This window comes from Erinaceus europaeus, chromosome 13 (assembly GCF_950295315.1).
Source record: "Erinaceus europaeus chromosome 13, mEriEur2.1, whole genome shotgun sequence".
NCBI lineage: Eukaryota > Metazoa > Chordata > Mammalia > Eulipotyphla > Erinaceidae > Erinaceus > Erinaceus europaeus.
Genome location: NC_080174.1, coordinates 77,729,316 through 77,749,768, shown reverse-complemented (window position 1 = coordinate 77,749,768; position 20,453 = coordinate 77,729,316). Strand labels below are relative to the sequence as shown.

Genomic DNA, 20,453 nt, shown 5'->3' with positions numbered 1-20,453 from the left:
GAAAAATGGAGAGAGGAGGGGAAGACAGAGAGGGGAGAGAAAGAGACTATTCCTGGAGACTATTTCCCCCCCTTCTGTTGTCCTTGTTGTTTTATTATCTTTATTTATTTATTGGGTAGAGATAGCCAGAAATTAAGAGGAAGGGGGAGACAGAAAGGGAGAGAGACACCTGCAGCCCTGCTTCACCACTCGCAGAGCTTTCCCCCAGCAGGTGGGGGGACTAGGGCATTGAACACAGGTCCTTGCTCACTGTAGCATGTGCACTCAACCAGGTAAACCACCACCCGGCCCCTTTCTTCTCTTTTCTCTTCTTTTCCTTTTTTAAATTTATTTATTTGTTATTGGATGGAGACAGAGACTGGATGGAAGGTGGGGGAGAGAAAGAAAGATACCTACAGCCCTGCTTCAACACTCATGAAGCCTTGTCCCTGCAGGTGGGGACCAGGGGCTTGAACCAGGTCCTTGTGCACTGTAAAGTGAGCATTTAACCAGGTGTGCCACCATCTGGTCCTCAGGCTGCATGTTTTCCCCAGTCTAATTGAGCTCCCAGCTTCATCTCTTCAATTTAGGGAACTGTTGGGCTATGCCTGGGTTTCCTAGTGACACTCTCCAGCAATAAGCTTGAAATAATCTTTGAGCTTACCCTGTTTGTTTCCAGTGTCTTAGGGATTACTATTCGTCATCACCTAATGTTTAGTTGAAACCATTGACCTCCTTATTCTGTCTTATATAATAAAGTTGTTATCAGTGGGAAGTCTGGCCCCTTCTTACTGTGTCTTTTTTTTTTTTTAATAGTTATTTTCCCTTTTGTTGCCTTTTTTTTTATTGTTGTAGTTATTATTGTTGTTATTGAAGTCATTGTTACGACAGAGAAAAATGGCAAGAGGAGGGGAAGACAGAGGGGGAGAGAAAGATAGACACCTGCAGACTTGCTTCAAAGCGATTCCCTTGCAGGTGTGGAGCCGGGGGCTTGAACCGGGATCCTTAGGCTAGTCCTTGTGCCACACCACATGCGCTTAACCTGCTGCGCTACCGCCCGACTCCCTTCTTACTGCGTCTTTACCCCAATTAGAAGTGCCAGGATTATTATCTTTTAATTTTTTTTATGAGTGATTTACAAGATTGTAAAATTAATAGAGGTAGAGTTTCATATCACACCTACCACCAAAGTTATGCGTGCTTCTCCACTCCTCCCCACACGGTAAACCAGTAAGCACAATAGTTCACACACAGAATCTTAGACAGTTTGGTGCTTGACACCTGTCTCCCCCAGTTCATACGTTTCAATTCTCTATATTCCCCACATGAATGAAACCATCTGGTCATTCTTTCATCTCCTAGCTTAACATTTTATTAGTTTTTTTCCCCTCCCTCAACTAGAGGGAGCACTACTTAATTCTGGCTTATGCTTGTGCAGGGGACTACACATGGGACTCAAAGCCTCAGGTGTGAAAGTCTGAGCTCCTAGCTTCATCTCTTCATGCCTTTTCCCTGGCAGAAGTGCTAGGATCTTAAACGCAGGTGGCACAAAGCACAAAGGACCGGCATAAGAATCCTGGTTCTAGCCCCTGGCTCACTTCACAGGTGGTGAAGCAGATCTGCAAGTATCTATCTTTCTCTGTCCATCTCTGTCTTCCCCTCCTCTCTCCATTTCTCTCTGTCCTATCCAACAGTGACATCAATAATAACTACAACAGTAAAACAACAAGGTCAACAAAAGGGAATAAATAAATATTTTTAAAAATTTTAAAAAGAATTGCCAGGATCATATCCAAAGGGAATCTGTATGATTTTTTAAAAAATGTTTTATCAGTTCAATTGTGCTGTCTTGTTACATGCTTCTTTCCCATAGTTACTGTCAACTGACAACATTTTACTGTTATTTTCAGCCAATTTGTTTATTTTTCAAATAGTTTAACCGTTCTAACTAGAAAGAAAATGTGAACACAAAAATTTTGTTTCTAAAGTACATCTTGTAGAGTTGGAAAAAAAAAAAAAGCAAAGCCTTTGTGGCTTGTTTTGTTAAAAGGCACTACTTGAACTTGTGGTGAGTAGAAAACCAGGACCATTTATTCTAAGATATCTCAAGGGAGGATAGCTGTCATGCCTATTCCATCAGTATTTTACTCCCAGTTTGGGAAATAAGTATTTGCCAGAGGTATTTACACTGTACTTTTTGTGTTCCAGATAATCAAGGCAAAGAAAATGAACTGTGTCCATCGACTGCAGTTGGCTACCAGAAACTGTATGTTCCGATTTATTGCACTGCCCAACTGGAGAAAATGTGACACACTAGCTGTAACCTCACCACGCTGCCATCCAGTAGGAATTAATCACAGAGTAAATAAGTATCAGGATCTGGGAGTAAGTCAGTATGATAGGTTGACTTTTCTGCCTAGACACTTTCATTGCTGTGGGACTTCCAGTAACAAGCTAACAGGATGCCTCTCCAGTACCAAAAGTAAGGAAGTTTGGATGACTGCCAGGAGATACACTGCATCAAATGATGTTTTGTCAAGACAGCTTCTGATAAAAAAAGTTGGAGCAGTTCCTCTTCTTTCACCAGTGCCTCCTCTTAATTGTTTTCCCATAAGAGACATTAGAAGTTTCCATACTTCTGCACGGACTCAAGCTGCTCCAATTCCTCTCTTATTGATAATTCTTAAACCAGTGCAGAAACTACTTGCAATCATTGTAGGCAGGTAAAATGCTCTTTTTTTTTTAAAAAAAAAAAAATATATATTTTTTATGTTAGAGGGTATTTGTAAAAATATGCTTCAAATGAAATTTATTAAATGTATTTCTCACTTAACTCAAAGTTAAGTTTTTAAACAGTTGTTTCTGTAGTTTTATTATGCTTGATTTGTTAATATTGAAATAGCTTGTGGAATACTAGTTTTACAGTATATTAGAAATGTGATTTTAAAATTTCGTATCTTGTAGTGTGCGCTATATCTTATATAAACACTTTTTAAAGAATTGATCTTATGATTAAAAGAAGAATGAGAAATGTTGGGTAAGATTTACATTTAAAAATGCACTTACAAGCCTTTGTTTCCAGTTTGTGGAATTTAAGATAATGGACCACGAAACTTAAGAACTTAGCTTACTTAACAATAGGCTCACTTTGGGGCCAGGCGGTGATGCACTTGGTTAAGTGCGCACATTACAGTGCACAAGGATCCAGGTTCAAGCCTCTGGTCCCCACCTGCAGGGTGGAAGCTTCACGAGTGGTGAAGCAGGGCTGCAGGTGTCTCTTTGTCTTTCTCCCTTTCTATCTTCCCCTCTCAGTTTCTCTCTGTCTGAATATAATAATAAATAAAATATTAAAAATTAAAAAGAATAGGCACAGTTCTAGCCAAGTTAACCTTTAAATCAGTAATAATAATTAAAAATTTTTTTAATCCAAGCTTGTAACTTGCTCTTGGTAGTTCTTAACATTTATATAGCTAAGTAGTGCTTTAACTTAAGTTCTTCATAATTAATAATATTTTTATTTGATCTATGAAAATTAAAGATAGCTAAAGTTAAGGTTTTTTTTTTTTTCCATAAAGCATTAAAAAGTGCTTTTATGGGTCAGAGAATAAGGACCAAAACCTGAGGCCACATGGTGGCATGCCTAGATGAGCTCACATGGTTTCACAGGGACCCAGGTTTGAGTCCCCAATCCCCACCTGCAGGGGGAAAGCTTTGCAAGTGGTGAAGCAGTGTTATGGTGTCTCTCTATCTCTCCCCCCTTCTCAATTTCTGGGTGTCTCTATCCAGTAAATAACTAAAGATAATTTAAAAAAAAAAAAAAAAAAAGAGGGGCCAAAACCAGAACAGTGGTCAACTTTGGGATATCACCTAGGGATAGAACTAGGTGCCTAAAGCACTGAACTTTATCCCTGACCCTAAAACTTTCTCATGTTTGATTACAAATCCCCTACTAACTTTACATGTATACTAACCACATCATTTTCCTTTTTATTAAAAAGAATTCATACTCTAATGTAGAGAGAGTGAGTGAGTATGTTTTTTTTTTTTTTTTTTTGGCATTGACACAAAATATACACTGCACTAACTCAATTTAAGTGATAATCATCAAAGGAAACTAGAGCTAGATAATAGTTAGAAAAACATCAAAAACCAAACAAACATTTTATTCAGGACTGCTGCAGTAGGGGGAAAGAGTCCTCAGAACCAGAGTTAATTCTGAATACAGCTTGGGTACATGGGAATTTATAATCAAGAAGCAGGAAGGTAGAAAATTACTAAGAGGAAAGAGAGAGAGAGAGAGAGAGAGAGAGAGAGAGAGTGTGTGTGTGTGTGTGTGTGAGAGAGAGAGAGAGAGAGAGAGTGTGTGTGTGTATATGTGTGTGAGAGAGAGAGAGAGAGAGAGAGAGAGAGAGAGATCACCTAAGCTTAAACCTCACCTGAGGGTGGTGAAGATTAAGAGGCACAGAAGGATACTAAGGATGTTTAGATATTGAGGGTGGGGATTCTGGCCAAACTGAGTATGCAGGGCTCTTGTAAGGTTCAAATTGGCAGTCCAAAAAATAGAAATCTTGTTGAAAAGAGTTCAAGGGAGCCTAAGTAGAGTCTGATAGAGAAGGCCATCTTTGTCACAACTAAACCAGGTTCTTGGGCCAATAGTTCACTTCAATTCCGTTAATTCACTAACCAGCTAATTAATTTTGAAGTGCCGGGCTTTGCCCATGCATGATTTCATCCCTTCTGAGTTGACGTTTTTTCATTCTTTTGGTTCAGTTAGAAGAATCGAGACAGCACAGCGCCGAGACCTTCCCCTAATGCTGAGACATTTAATCACAAGAGTTTCTTACTTTTTTAAAATTATCTTTATTTATTTACTGGATAGAAACAGTCAGAAATTGAGAGGAGGAGGGGACATAGAGAGGGAGAGAGACAGACACCTGCAACATTGCATCACCACTCACAAAGCTTTTCCCCTGCAGGTGGGGACCAGGGGCTTGAACCCAGGTGTGCCATCACCTGCCCCCCCTTTTTCTATAAGAATGAGATTGAAACCAGAGCGCTGCTCAATTCTAGTATATTTTGGGGTCCAAACTCAGGCTTGCTGAATAGCAGGGCATGCCCTCTGCTGGGTGAACTAATAACCTGCCCACCAGTCTCTTTTTTTTTTCTTTTCGCTTTTTAAAATGATTAGTCATAAATGAAAGTTTTAAATAATGGGGCTGGCAAGACAGCTTACCTGGGAAGACACCCATGTTGCCATGCTGACAACTTGACCAGTTTGAGCTGCCGGTAAACTGCATGTGAACACTACAGCAGCGGGAGAAGCTTCAGTGCTATGATGCCTCTTCCTGTTTCTAAGAGGTCAGCCCAAAACACTGTCTGGTGACAACAAAAATAAAAATTTCAATAGGGAATAATTATGCTTTCTATACCTCATAGTTTGCTTTAACTTCCTGCAGATTGAAACATTTTATTAAGACATTTTAGATGTGTCACATGAGAGAATAAATGTTACTTTGAGAAGTTATTTTATAAAACTTCTTAAATTTTTAATTTTTAAAATTAAACGATTTAAAATTTTTGTTGTCATTTCACAGATGTACTCGCAAGGAAAATATTTATCCCCACTATTAAAAATATTGATTATTATTGTCAGATTGTCTCTGAACCATGATCAGTAGCAGGAATGTTATTCCCTGGTAGACATGAAGCCTCCTCAGTTATCTGTATCTTTCATTTCCTTACTTACAGTGGCTATGCTCATATCATCTCTCCTGTCTTGTTCTAAAGGAAAAAGTGGTTTTTCTCTACTGAGAAATATGTTTCTAAAATCTATGTTGAGATAGTTTTCCTTGTAACTTGCTAATGCACTGACTATAGTAGATGCTCATGAACGATGGGAAGTGGTAGTTATTTATTTTCTATATGTGACCCACACAGGTGTTTATTTGAGCAAGTTATATTGACCTATATGTGACCCACACAGGTGTTTATTTGAGCAAGTTATATTGACCTATATGTGACCCACACAGGTGTTTATTTGAGCAAGTTATATTGCCGTTGCCTTATTTTACCTCTTTGACCTTGGCCAAGTTGTTTGGCTTCTCCGTCTCAGTTTTGTCTTCTGTTAACAGCACTATTATGAAGATTAAATGAGATAACACGTATGACAATTACGAGCATGGTAAATGATCAACAAATATTAGTTAGTGGTAGTTTTAGTAAAATAACTTCCTTAGTGTCTACCTTTAAAATAACTGAAGAAAAAAACAAGTGAAAATTTGAATTTTTCAACTATAGTTTAGTGTAGTTGACTACATTTCCATTACTTAGGTAAGAATTTTATAAGTTGAAAAAATCCTGTGTATAGCGAAGATCCAAATATTTGGGTGACAGAATTCTAGTTTGAGAGTTGACTTTTGGTTTTGTATGCTAACACTTTATCAGAACTTTGATTTTTTTTTTTCTTCTTCTCTAGGGGAATAAGGAAATGGTGGCGGGCTCTTCCTCCTAACAAAAAGGAGCTATTTAAAGAAAGTGTGAGGAAGAATAAGTGGAAGTTATTCTTTGGTTTGAGTAGTTTTGGACTGCTTTTCATAGTATTTTATTTTACTCATCTGGAAGTGAATCCAGTCACAGGAAGGAGCAAACTGCTAGTACTGGGGAAAGAACATTTCAGACTTTTATCAGAACTGGAATATGAAGCAGTAAGTAATAAGAATTGCCCTTAATTAGATTTTGTAATACAATACTCAAAACAGGAAAATTTCTTAAATAGAGAAGATATACTACATTTTTTATTTTAATCTTTGATAAAAATTAGTATTTTGTTCCAAAAGGTTTCCAATATCTCATGCTCACTATTTCAAATGCCAGCTTAAAAAAGGAGGGGGGGTCTCATTAGGGAAATACTGATTTGCAAGATGGTTGTTGTCATACAGGTACAATGTCTTAGTTTTCTGTGACAGGTGTCTGCACCACCACTCTCCACGCCAAGTTAGGTTCTCCTCCACCATTGTGCGTTGGGTTGTAAATGCCACTCAGTCCTCTCCTCCCAACCCCAGTCTCCTTGGCCTTGCTGCAACCAAGCACACCTAGTTCAAATTTCACCCAGTGCTTTGCCTTTCTTTTTTATCCTTGTTTTTTAAGTTCCACCTATAAGTGAAATCATCTGGTATTCATTCTTCTTCTGGCTTGCCTCACGTAACATGATTTTTTCAAGTTCCATCTAAGATGTGGCAAAGGAGATGCCTTTATAATTTCTTTAAGATAACTCTCTACTAGTGGAGTAGTATTCTATTGTGTGTGTGTGCGTGTGCGTGTGTGTGTGTGTGTGTATATCTCACAACTTCCTTAACATATCTGTGTTGGGCCCCTGGGCTGTTTAGAAGTTTGGGTTATTACAAACTGCTGCTGTGAACATAGGTGTATATAGATATCATTGGATAGTTCCCCTCCTCACCTCCCTTGGTTAGATCCATAGGAGAGGAACTGTCTTCAACTACTGCTGAACCTATTTCCATTTTTCTTTAACTAAATTAATTTATTTATTTTCCTTTTTCGTTGCCCTTGTTTTTATCATTGTTGTGGTTTTTATTGTTGTTGTTATTGATGTTGTTGTTGCCGGATAGGACAGAGAGAAATGGAGAAAGGAGGGGAAGACAGAGATGGGGAGAGAAAGACAGATACCTTCAAACCTGCTTCACCACCTGTGAAGCGACTCCCCTACAAGTGGGGAGCGAGGGACTCAAACTGGGATCCTTAAGCCAATCCTCAAGTTTCGCCATGTGCACTTAACCCAGTGTGCTACAGCCCAACCTCCTCCCCATTTCCGTTTCTATAGGCAATGTAGGAATGTTGGTTCTCCCCACTTGCACCAGCACTGTTGTTTTTTTTTTTTTTTTAATTTATTATTTTTTTTATTGGGGGAATTGATGGCTCACAGTTATAGTTAATATGGTAGTTGGTAAATGTGTAACATTTCTCAGTTTTCTGCTTAACACTCAATAGCACTTTCTTTTGTCTTCTCTGATGTCAGAAAAGCCATGATGTATTTTTCTGTTTTCTTTTTTTTTTTTTTTTAATAATTTATTTCTTTATTGGGGAATTAATGTTTTACATTCAACAGTAAATACAATAGTTTGTACATGCATAACATTCCCCAGATTCCCATTTAACAATACAACCCCCACTATGTCATTCATCATCTTTCATGAACCTGTATTCTCCCCATCCACCCACCCACCCCAGAGTCTTTTACTTTGGTGTAATACTCCAATTCCATTTCGGTTCGACTTGTGTTTTCTTTTCTAATCTTGTTTTTTAACTTCGGCCTGAGAGTGAGATCTGAGTATTTTTCTTTTTTCCTATGCAAAAACGCATCTTGACTTTCCCGACACCACAGTATGACATTTTCATAGCTGTGGAGTGATAGCTTATTGCCTTTATTCACGTTTCTCTGGTAGTCAGTGATTTTGAGCATTTTTTTTTTCATGTCTCCTGATTATCTGGATATCTTCTCTGGTGAAGATTCTCTCCATGTCCTATCATTTTATTTGTTTTGTTATTGTTTCTGAGTTTTTTGACTTCTTTATTTTGATTAGCCCTTTGATTTAGGTCATATAAAGGCCTTCTTCCATTCTGAAGAGTTTATTTTCATTTTGTTTTGGTCATGGTTCCCTTTGCTTTGTAGAAGTTTCTCAGTTTGATGTAGTCTCATTAATTTATTTTATTTTTGCTTTCCTTGCTATTGGACTTGATTATTTTCAGAGATATTTCTAAAGCAAGAATCATGGAGTGTTCTGCCAGTGTTTTTTTTTTTTTTTTTCCCTATGTATTTGATGGTTTCTGGTCTAATGTCCAAATTTCTGATCAATTGGAAGCTGACTTTTGTGTATATGTGATATGTGGTGGCCCTGTTTTATTCTCCTGCACATTTTAACTTGCTTTTCTCACAACCATAATATTAAAAAGACTCTCTCCTTATTTAATACTCTGGGCCCCTTGTAAATATTTTTCTCATAGGTGTGAGGGCTTATTTTAAAACTCTCAGTTCTGTCAATATTCCTCTGGCTTCTTCTATGTCTGTTTTTGTTCCCATACCACACAGGCTTGATAATAATAGTAGCCCCGTAATATGACTTGAGATCAGGAAGCATGATACTCTACTTTTGTTCTTTTTTTTCTCAGAATTTCCTTGGAAATTCTGCATTTTTTTTTTCTTCCTGGTTCCAGATAAAGAAATGTATAGCTTTTTTCTTGTTCTCTTAAATTCAGCTGGACCTTTGATAGGGATGCATTATAACTGTATATTGTTTGGGATTAGATGGTCATTTTTATGATATTAAGTCTTTGAATCCTTGAGTATGGAATATTTTTCTACTTCCTTGTGTCGTTTTCCTTTTTTTTTTTTTTATTATTTTTTAAATATTTTATTTATTTATTTACTCTTTTTTTTTGTTGCCCTTGTTTTTCATTTTTGTTGTAGTTATTGTTGTTGTTATTGATGTTGTTGTTGTTGGACAGGACAGAGAGAATGGAGAGAGGAGGAGAGAAAGATAGACACCTGCAATTCTGCTTCACCACTTGTGAAGCGAATCCCTTGCAGGTGGGGAGCCGGGGGCTCGAACCGGGATTCTTCCGCCCATCCTTGCACTTTGTGCCACATGCACTTAACCTGCTGCGCTACCGCCCAACTCCCCCTTGTGTCTTTTTCTATTTACTTCAGTAGTGATAATTTTCAGTGCACAGATGTTACCTCCTTTGTGAAGTTTATTCCTAGGTATCTCATTGTTTTTATTGTTGTTGTGAATGGGATAAATTTCTAGATTTCTTCTACTTCTAGTTTATTATTTTCTTTGTATTTCTTGGTTTTTTACTAGAGCACAGCTCAGCTCTGGTTTGTGGTGGTGTGGGAAATTGAACCTAGGACTATAGAGCCTCAGGCATTAGAGTCTGTTTGCATAACCATTATACCATCTACCCCTGCCCCCCTTGGTTTGCTAATTGGTTAAAGATTTGCTATTTGGTTAAAGCTTTGCTATTTGGTTTTTGCATTCTAATTTTGTAGCCTGCCACCTTACTATATTGCCTAACAATTCCAATAGTTCTCTACTGTATTCTTTTGGGTTTTCTTTTCTTTCTTTCTTTCTTTCTTTCTTTTTTGATTTTTATTTATAAAAAAGGAAACATTGACAAAAACCATAGGCAAGAGGGGTACAACTCCACACAATTCCCACCACCAGAACTCCATATCCCATCCCCTCCCCTGATAGCTTTCCTATTTTTTTAAATATTTTTTAAATTGTTGTAGTTATTATTGTCTGTCATCCTTGTTAGATAGGACAGAGAGAAATGGAGATAGGAGGGGAAGATAGAGAGGGGGAAAGATAGACACCGGCAGACCTGCTTTACCACCTGTGAAGCGATTCCCCTGCAGGTGGGGAGCTTTCCTATTTATCCCTCTGGAAGTATGGACCCAGGGTCATTATGGGGTGCAAAAGTTGGAAGGTCTGGCTTCTGTAATTGCTTCCCCACTGAACATGGGCCTTCGCAGGTCAATCCATACTCCCAGCCTGTTGCTCTCTTTCCTTAGAGGGGCAGGGCTCAGGGGAAGCGGGGCTCCAGGACACATTGGTGGGGTCGTGTGCCCAGGGAAGTCTGGTTGACATCATGTTAGCATCTGGAACCTGGTGACTGAAAAGAGAATTAACATATAAAGCCAAACAAATTGTTGACTAATTATGAACCTAGAGGCTGGAATATTGCAGGTGAATATTTGGGGTCTCCGTTTTGAAGATAGCTGGTAGTCCTATTTTAATTATATTCCATAGGGCCCATGACTATAGTAGTTTTTTTCCTAAGCCTGACATCTGACATGCTGGTAGACCCAAGTTATTATTTGGGGAGATGATGTCATGACTGGATAAAGAGCTAGAAAGCTGGATCAGAGGGGTGGCAGGAGCCATGTCTGGCTGAGAGGGTGGCAAGAAGAAGCCTCTGAAGCAGCCCAAGAAGCGGCCAAGGAGATGGACGAGACAGGGCATTAAAGCAGAAACAGAAGGAGGAGCAGAAGAAGCTCAAGGAACTGAAAGCGAAGGGGGAAGGGCCCCCTGGCCCTAGGAGGAATTAAGAAGTCTGGCAAAAAGTAAGCAGCTCCTTATGCCTGACAACAGTGGTGATTCTTGCTTCCATCTTGTTTTTAAACACTTGGATTCCCTCCCATTACATCAGTTGCTACCAAAAGTAAGAATGAAATTCCTTGGAACCTGTTGTAAATTTAAGAAAAAAAAATGTTTGTTAAATAAATAAATACAGTGGTTTATTTTCAGTTCTTCTTACTCAGCTCCTCAATTTAGCCTTAAGTCAGGATAAACCCTGTCCAGAATCCTGCCAAGGTGTTCTCTTCCATCTTTGTCATCTTTGTTCCATACCATATTCTGTACCACCTGGAAATTAAACCAACTCATTTGAAAAAAAGAAGGAAAGAAAGAAAGAAAGAGCTGGATCAGGGAAGAGAGTAACTCCCAAATATGGGAAAGGTGTATAAATATTGTTGACTGTAAACCCCATCAATTTGATCTGATCTGGGGCCCATATTCAGCTTAGGAGCCTATGTGACCTCTGCATCCCTGTAGGTCTGAGCTCACATTCTGTGGTTATGAGTAGGAACGTTCCAAGCTGCCCTAATTTTAGGACCCATCTTCCTTAGGTGTAGCATAGAGTATGTTGTCCATGCTCCCTTCGGAGGATGGAACATTCTCTACCATTATTGATTCAAGTTGAGGGCAAGGTCCTATGGGGGCCCACAAAGGGGTCTATTATGTTGTTCCTGATAGAGATGACCAGTAACAATAGAGAGAGGGATTTATTCGAGGACTAAGCCCATCTTGTCTGTTTGGGAATCTCAGGGCTCCCTGACTAGGGTCCCAGTTGACGGGGTGGTCTGATAGTGACTAAAGAGTCATTGTTAAAGTATGCCAGTCTCTTGTCCTTATTCGGTTTTTATAGTCCTTACTTTGATATGGTTAGCTTTGGAGTGAGTGAGGGAAGTGTAATAGGCAGTAGGTGAGGAGGGTATTTAAGTCTATGTAGAAACTTATTTCATTAGGAACTTTTTGTGTCTTTCTAGGTCTTTCTACTGACTCATTGCAGACTATTGTATACTTTTGCTTTCAGTTATATATTTTGCCCTACTTTATGGATACATATCTCATGGGACCTGGGCTATCTCTAGGATTTGGGACATTGTTAGGAAGTGAACCAACTGAAATGGAATTAGAGAATCCTATGAGAAAGGAAAGGTCTGATTCCATCCCTGACGTCTCTGGACACAGTCTGAAGTGAAGCATGCTGAGGTGGTACTTGTTGCAATATCATTTGGTATAAATTGAGAGAAGCATGCAGGAAAGTGAGCCCCACCCTAAAGGTCCCAGGACTGGGGGAAATAGAGGCTCCATAGAGGAAGTGGAAAGTTCCTGCTGTCTTAGGGTTTAAGAAGGCAATAGATAGTTATTGCTAAATCAAATTATTTGACAATTGGGTTAACTTTAACTTTTGGGTTTTCTGTGTGTACTGTCACATTGCGAATATTAACAGCTTTACTTCTTCAAATTTGAATCCTTTTTCTTATCAAATGCAATGGCTAGGCCTTCCAATACCATGTTGAAGAGTAGTGGTGATAGTAGACAGTGTCTTGTGTCTTGTATCTGATCTAAGAGGAAAAGCTTATGGTGTCTTGACATTGAGTATAATGTTGATGTTAGCTATGAGTTTGCTGCATATAGATGTATGTAACTAGATTGAGGAATTTTCCATCAATCCCTATTTTTTCTTAAAATTTTGATCATGAAAGGATGTTGAATCTTGTCAGATGCTTTATCCACATCTATTGAAATAATAATAATCTAGTTTTGGGGGTTTCGTGCTGTTGATGTGACAGAGAGGCCAAGTTAGATAGATAGTGAGAGACGACTGAAACTTCCTTCAATGTATTGGGGGCCAAACTCGAATTAGGGTCAAACGCATGACAGTGCAGCAAATTGTCCAACTGAACTGTTTTGCTGGCCCTGACTTATGTATATTGAACCATCCTTGCACCCCTGGCTAAATACCGCTTTGCCTGGTGTACAGTCTTTCTGATGTGTTGCTGTATTCAGTTAGCTAGAATTTTGTTCAGTATCTTACCTAAGTTCTTCAGGTTCAGCTGTAGTTTTCTGTGTTTGTCTGCCCACTTTTTATATTAGGGTGATATTGGTTCTGTAGTGTTAGGGAATATCCCCATGTCCTAAGATCTGTATGGGTAGTAGCTCCTCTTTGAAGGTTTTATAGAATTCATTGTCTGGTTCCAGGAGACTTTGATTACTGTTTCAGGTCCTTTCATTGTAATTAGTCTGTTTAGGTTTTTGGTTCCCCCTGGTTCAGCCTGGGGAAGTTGTATACTTCCTTTTTTTTTTTTTTAAGAATTTATTAATTTATTAATGAGAAAGATAGACAGAGAGAGAGAGAAAGAACCAGATATCACTCTGGTACATGTGCTGCCAGGGATCGAACTCGAGACCTCATGGTTAAGAATCCAATGGTTTATCCACTGCACTACCTCCTGGACCACAGTTGTATACTTCTAAAGCCTTATCTGTCTCCTCTAGATCCTCCAGCCTGGTGGCATATAGTTGATCATCATTTGTTCTTATTTTTTAATCTACAGGTGTAATCTTGCGTAATAAGAAAATTTAAACATGTGTTTTCACTCAGCATACATTGGTGACTTGTGCTTTTTTTTTTCCTTTTAATTACTTAGTGACAAAAAAAGACTTTCAAATTTATTTTCTTTCTTTCTTTCTTTCTTTCTTTCTTTCTTTCTTTCTTTCTTTCTTTCTTTCTTTCTTTCTTTCTTTCTTTCTTTCTTTCTTTCTTTCCACCAGAGCACTGCTCAGCTCTGGTGGTTTATGGTGGTGTAGGGGGATTGAACCTGTGACTTCGGAGCCTTAGGCATGAGAGTCTGTTTGCATAACCTTTATGCTATTTACCCCATGCCCTAAATTTATCATTTGTTTTTACATCAGGATTTCAACCAGGGCTTCACACTTGTATGGTTTCATCAATATTTTGTTTGCTTGTTTAGCTACAGAGTGGGAAATGAGAAAGAGAGAAAGAGAGAAACTGTGCTCTGCCCTGATAGCACAACACTTGTACTGTTGATGAAAGTCCCATTTTGTGGTGTTCCAGTGTTGTATCCGGGGCATTGAATGTAGGTCCTTGTGCATAGTAAGGTGTGCATTCCACTGGGTGAGCGTTATCTCTACACCAAATCTATTTTTACTCTATTTCAAGAAATTTTCAAACTTGTTTATTTATATGTGAAACAACTTAAGATAGTGTCTCCAGGACATCATTAATTTTCTTAGCATACTTGAAAAGGCCTCTTATGAAGAGGCGCTTCAGGAAAAGTGCCTTCCTTTGGTGGCTGGCTGCCCATTCTACTAGCATAATATAGAAAAGTGATATAAACAGCCATTCTGAAATTTTAGTAATTTCCTTTTAATTCCTGTGAATAAGATACTTTAAAATTGGTCGTGGGAGATAGCATATTAATTAGTTATGCAAAAAGATTTCACCTCCTGGGGCTCCATGGTTAGCCAGAGCTGAGCAGTGCTTTAGGAAAAGAATAAATAAGTGAAATGAAATAAATGAAATGAAAGGCCTCTTATTTTGGTAAAAGCTTTTTAATTTTCTTTATTAATTATAGAGTGTTTTTTTATTCAGTGGATCATGAAAGTAGTTTTGTATTTTACATATTTGTAATCTTTATGTTCTCTAGGCCATGTTCTGTCTTCCCATATATATATATATACTTAGGGAAATAAAATTAGTACTTAAGCATTTTATTTGTTTATTGGATAGTGGAAAGATGAGTAAAATTTTATTTCAGTCAGTTTATATGAAAAATCTTTGTTATTCGAATTTACTCCATTTGTATAGTACCACATTTCCTTTGCATGAATAATTCAAATTTGAGAAATTTTAGTGTTTAACATATGTAGATTTTTACATAATTAAAAATTAAAGTGTTCCACAATAAGTGGTTTGTCTTTGTGAAGCAATACAGACATTTTGCAAACTTGAGTTTTTCAGGATAAATACTGCTTTCATTTTTAATCTTTCAGTGGATGGAGGAATTTAAAAACAATATGGTAACGGAGAGAGATGCTCGATACAGGACTGTTAAAGAAGTGGTTCATCATCTTACTGAGTGTAATAAAGATATTCCAGGGATCTCTGAGATCAATTGGGTGATTCATGTGGTCGAGTCTCCAGAGATAAATGCCTTTGTGCTTCCAGTAAGTAAATGTTCTCAATCTAATTGTTAAATTTAATGTCTTTTTTTTTATGGCAATCTAATTGCTCACATTATTATTTTTTTCCCTCTGTGGTACAGAATGGACAAGTATTTGTTTTCACTGGACTTCTAAACAGTGTGACTGATATTCATCAACTTTCCTTTCTTTTGGGTCATGAAATAGCACATGCAGTACTTGGCCATGCAGTAAGTACCTAAAATGATTTACACAGGTTATTGTAGGTTACTGGAAGTTAGCGAGCTAAAAATTTTTTTTTTAAGAACTGAATCTTTTCAGTTTTCTTTTTTTTATAAGGCCAGTGTTCTGAACCCTGAGCTATTGCCCTCCCCCCTTAGTTTTCTTTCTCTTCCTTCCTTCCTTCCTTTCTTTCTTTCTCTCTGTTTCTCTCCCTCTCTTTGTTTCTTTATTCCCTTTTGTCGCCCTGGTTGTTGTATTGTTGTGGTTATTATTATTGTTATTGATGTCATCATTGTTGGGTAGGACAGAGAAATGGAGAGAGGAGGGGAAGACAGAGAGGGGGAGAGAAAGATAGACACCTGCAGACCTGCTTCACCACCTGTGAAGCGACTCCCTTGCAGGTGGGGAGCTGGGGGCTCGAACCTGGATCCTTACTCCGGTCCTTGCGCTTTGCACCACCTGCACTTAACCAGCTGCGCTACCACTGCCTGACTCCCAGTTTTCTCTTTTAAATGATAGAATTTAAGGTTTAGTAATGGCCATATTTTCTTACCTAAAATAATATGATTGGCTAATTTTGAGTATGTCTGTGGTCTTTCATATCTGATACTGAGTAATTAGTGCTTTTCGTAAATGCTATTTTTATTACCTGTCTCTCCTGATAAAAAGTTATTATTCTCAGCCTCTAATTATTTCAAATTAGATGTTAAACTTTCCATAATTATTAACATACTTGTAATCTAGTCAGAAAAAAATACCTCTCTAGGAAAGTGATAGTACTATTTAAACAGGTAAATCAGCTTTATTTCTTATTCATCCTTAGAGGATAGCTTGGAGCATCTTTGAAAATGTCTAGAATGATGTGCGATACATGTGATTAATGCAGAGCAGTACTGATCATACCTTGGCATTTTACAGCTTATTGAGCCTTTTAGTATGTAACTTCTCATTCATAATTTCAATACCAACCTCATAAAGTATGTTTTTAGTATTTGGACATTAAGCATGAGGAGACAAATACTTTGAAAAACTGTAACAATGACTAATGTGATGAAGTCATAGAATTTGGGCTTTAATTCAGGCCTTCTATTTGCAAGTCCACCTCTTCTTTCACCACAGTCTCTTTATTGTTGGTAGCTATTTATTTATTTATTTATTTATTTATTTTTATTTTATCAGATCATATAGCCCAGACCACTCAACTTGTTAAATATGATTTTCATTATTTTGGTTGTTCTCAGGCGGAAAAGGCTAGCTTGGTTCACTTACTGGATTTCCTAGGTTTGATTTTCCTCACAATGATTTGGGCCATTTGTCCTCGAGATAGTTTGGCACTTCTAGGCCAGTGGATACAGTCTAAGCTACAGGAGGTAAGTCGGAGACAATAACCCAAATGTGTTATGACCTGTGTGAAGATCCTTTAATATTGCTGCAAAGCAACAGTTATCAGATATGCTTTTGAATATTATCATTACTAATCTTTAGTGACTTAGGCTTTCTTACATTAAAGGGAGGTTCTTAATAGTGAATGTTTGAAGTAGAAAATACTATTATTTTCAAATGAGAGAAATGAATGGTATAAAGGACTAGCAGCTTTTTGGTTAATGGTTTTTGAAGCATTATTGTTGGCCTTATAGAATCTTTTGTTAACTTTACCTCCCAGCTCTACTTTGATCTCTCATAGTGACTCTGGTGTCAGAGCTGGGTGACATGCATTCATCCAAATATTTGCATTTTGACGAGTGTAAAATCTGTAAATATTTATGAGTATAAAGTTGGCTGAAGCAGCTTAACCACCCTCACCTTCTCACTCCCAGTTGAATTAGCACTGCCTAGAAAATACTAAAAGAATGGTCTTGCTGGGTGTTGACTCTTTCTTTAGGTTTTATTTTATTTTATTTTATTTTTATCAGAACACTGCTCAGCTCTGGCTTATGGTGTGTGGGGATTGAACCTGGATTGGAGCCTCTGGCATGAGAGTCTCTTTGCATAACCATTATGCTATCTACCCCCACTAGGGTGCTAACTTTTTTTTTTTTTTTTTTAAAGCTTACTATAATGGAAACCATTTCATAAAGTCTAGTGAATCATTTTATTTGTTCAAACTACAATACTGAAAGTATTTGCAATGTTGGTAATTGCTTTATTAATTGTGATTAATTATTTTATGTTACATTTCTCCAGATCTTTTCTTTTGTCCTGGGAGGTTTGATTACTTAGGAACAATCTGTTATTTGTGTATTTAATGATTTGTGTAGCACCCATCAGAGTACCATATGGGTGTCATTTAAATCTAATGGGTAAAGTGCTTTTGATATTGGATGAGTAAATCTCTTATTCAGTATTACCACCTCTTTGGCTTCATTTTTATTGAAATAAATGTCCACAAAGGAAATAAGAAAGATTGATCATTCCATAGTTATGGGTTCTCCGATTTTGAATTGTATTTCTATTACTGATGTGCTGCCATGTCAAAGGAATTAGTTTGATTTTTCCCCCATCTACTAATAAGTAGCTTTTTCTGTAGTTGAATGAGATGATTGGGTCAAAAAATACTTTGTAGCTGTTTTCTCCATGCAATGTTGATGAATCTTGTTACTATTTTTTCAGTAAAATTTTATAATTTAATAATTAAACAGCAAGTAGAATAGGAATTACTTCTGTTTGAGTTTCTTTTAAAAAAATTTTTTTTTATTATTTATTTTCCCTTTTGTTGCCTTTGGTGGTTTTTTTAAAATTGTTGTAGTAGTTATTGTTGTTGTTGATGTCGTTGTTGTTGGATAGGACAGAGAGTAGTGGAGAGGATGGGGAAACAGAGGGGGAGAGAAAAATAGACACCTGCAGACCGCCTTCACCACCTGTGAAGCAACCCCCCTGCAGGTGGGGAGCCTGGGACTTGAACCCAGATCCTTATGTCAGTCCTTGCGCTTCACACCACGTGCACTTACTAACCTGCTGCGCTACCATGGACTCCCGAGTTTCTTTTTTTTAATGCTGTGACAGAAGAAACCCAGAGCCTTTGCGCATATGTGATACCACCGAGTCATCTTCTCACTCCATTTTTAGATTTTTTTTAAAAAAAATTATTTAATCATTAATGAGAAAGATAAGAGAAAGAACCAGATATCACTCTGGTACATGTGCTGCAGGGGATTGAACTCAGGACCTCATGCTTGAGTGTCCAATGCTTTATCCACTGCACCTCCTCCTGGACCACTCCATTTTTAGACTTTATACTTGAAGACCGCTCCATCTCTATGAAGCTCTACATGTTTTTGTCCATGGTGCTCCCAAATGGTGCCATGGATTGAACCTTTATGTGTGGAAACCTTGCAGTCACTTCCAATCCACTTCCTGGGCCCCTTCTATTTTAGTTTTTTTTTTTTTTTTTTCTAAATCAAACCTCCCTCCCATGATTTTGACAATAAGATGTTTCTCTAGAAAGCCTTGCTCTTTATGATTAGAGAGCACAGGGGAACCCTAATAATGAAGCCATTAATGAGATAAAATTGCACTTACTGGCTAGAGGAAAGAAGTAGAGACTCTTACTTGATGGTTGAAGAGCCCCATTTTTGTAATCTTAGCTATCTAGGTAAAATGTAATAGCCTTCAGTGGAGTACTACCAAGTATGGTTTTGAGAAATATAGTTGCTAACATTTATCGAGTGCTTAGCACATGCTAGGCACTAGGATAAAGACTTCTGATTAATTCTGTATGGGAGTTAAGAATACAGACTCTGACCAGATTGAATTTAGGCTTTATTAGACTAAATTCTACAGAACTTGATCTGCTTATTTTACCTACACAGTCCCTAATTTATCTATTGGTACGTTTGGGTAATAAAAACAGACTAACTCAAAGCATTGTCATGAACATTTCTCTCTCTTTAAAATTTTTATATAGTGCTTAGGGGTTTATAAGATTATAAAGTTATAGGGGGTATTGTTCTACACCACATCTAACACCAGAGTTCTGTATTCCATTCCTTCTCCCCACCAATAACCATTGTAATTCTCACAAAGTCTTAAAGGTAGTTTGCACTTTGGCTACCTTTTTTTTTTTTTTTTTTTTGGTTCAAGTTCATGTGTTTGAATTCTCTATTTTTCACATAAGAGTGAGCCATCTGGTAATTATCTTTCAGCTCCTTATTTCACTAAAGCATGATCACCTTATAATTCCATCCATTTTTTGTCCTCAGGGACACAATATTATCACTTTAAGTTACAGAGTAGTATTCTATTGAGTACATATCCCGTTATTTATTTATTTAGCTATCTGTTGACAGGCAGTTAAGTTACTTTCTCTTCTTGGCTCTTGCAAGTCTTGTGGTTGTGAACATAGAGGTGCGCATGTCCCTTTGAATTAATGTTTTCACATTAAAGTAGAATTTCTCTAAACAGAATTGACTTGTTTATATTTTGTTTATTTTCAATGCAAGAGAGGTACAGAGAGAAAGATACAGTAAGAGAGACCAGAGCACTATTCAGCTCTGGTTTATGGTGGTGCTTGGGACTGATCCTGGAACCTGAGAGCCTCAGTCATGAGAGTAATTTGCATAACCATTATGCTGTCTCTCCAGTCCCACAAGTGACATTTTTGACTGAATATTTTTTATTGTGTGGAGTTGTCCTGTTGTGCATTGTTAGATGTTCAGTAACCTTTCTTAATTTTAATTTTTTTTATCCCTTTACTATGGGGTTAATGGTTTACAATACGTTTTCTAATGCAGTTGTTGCCACAAGAATACAATTTCTTATCTCCCTGTGATAGGTGTCTATAAAACGCGCATTCCAAACTTAGGTCCATGCCTACCATAATGCACCAGGACCCACACCTATTTATATAACCACTTCATTCTATTTACATAACCACTGTTAACAAGTTCCACCCTCCCTCCAGGGCATTTGTGGTTCAGTGATAGGATTCTTGCCTAATCTGCC

General features: G+C 37.6%; 1 protein-coding gene and 1 pseudogene across 10 annotated transcripts in view; both read left to right on the top strand.

Moving 5' to 3' along the window:
* The window catches only part of OMA1 (OMA1 zinc metallopeptidase), a 180,012-nt gene that overhangs the window by 8,251 nt on the left and 151,308 nt on the right, over positions 1 to 20,453 (top strand). For all 10 annotated transcript variants that reach the window (XM_060206283.1, XM_016187972.2, XM_060206278.1 and 7 more), the window contains 5 exons: positions 2,188 to 2,702; positions 6,455 to 6,683; positions 15,141 to 15,314; positions 15,413 to 15,520; positions 16,754 to 16,882. In XM_060206283.1, the coding sequence (XP_060062266.1) occupies positions 2,188 to 2,702; positions 6,455 to 6,683; positions 15,141 to 15,314; positions 15,413 to 15,520; positions 16,754 to 16,882 (1,155 nt within the window). The remainder of the gene's footprint in view (positions 1 to 2,187; positions 2,703 to 6,454; positions 6,684 to 15,140; positions 15,315 to 15,412; positions 15,521 to 16,753; positions 16,883 to 20,453) is intronic.
* On the top strand, positions 10,609 to 11,203 carry LOC132542555 (translation machinery-associated protein 7-like; annotated as a pseudogene).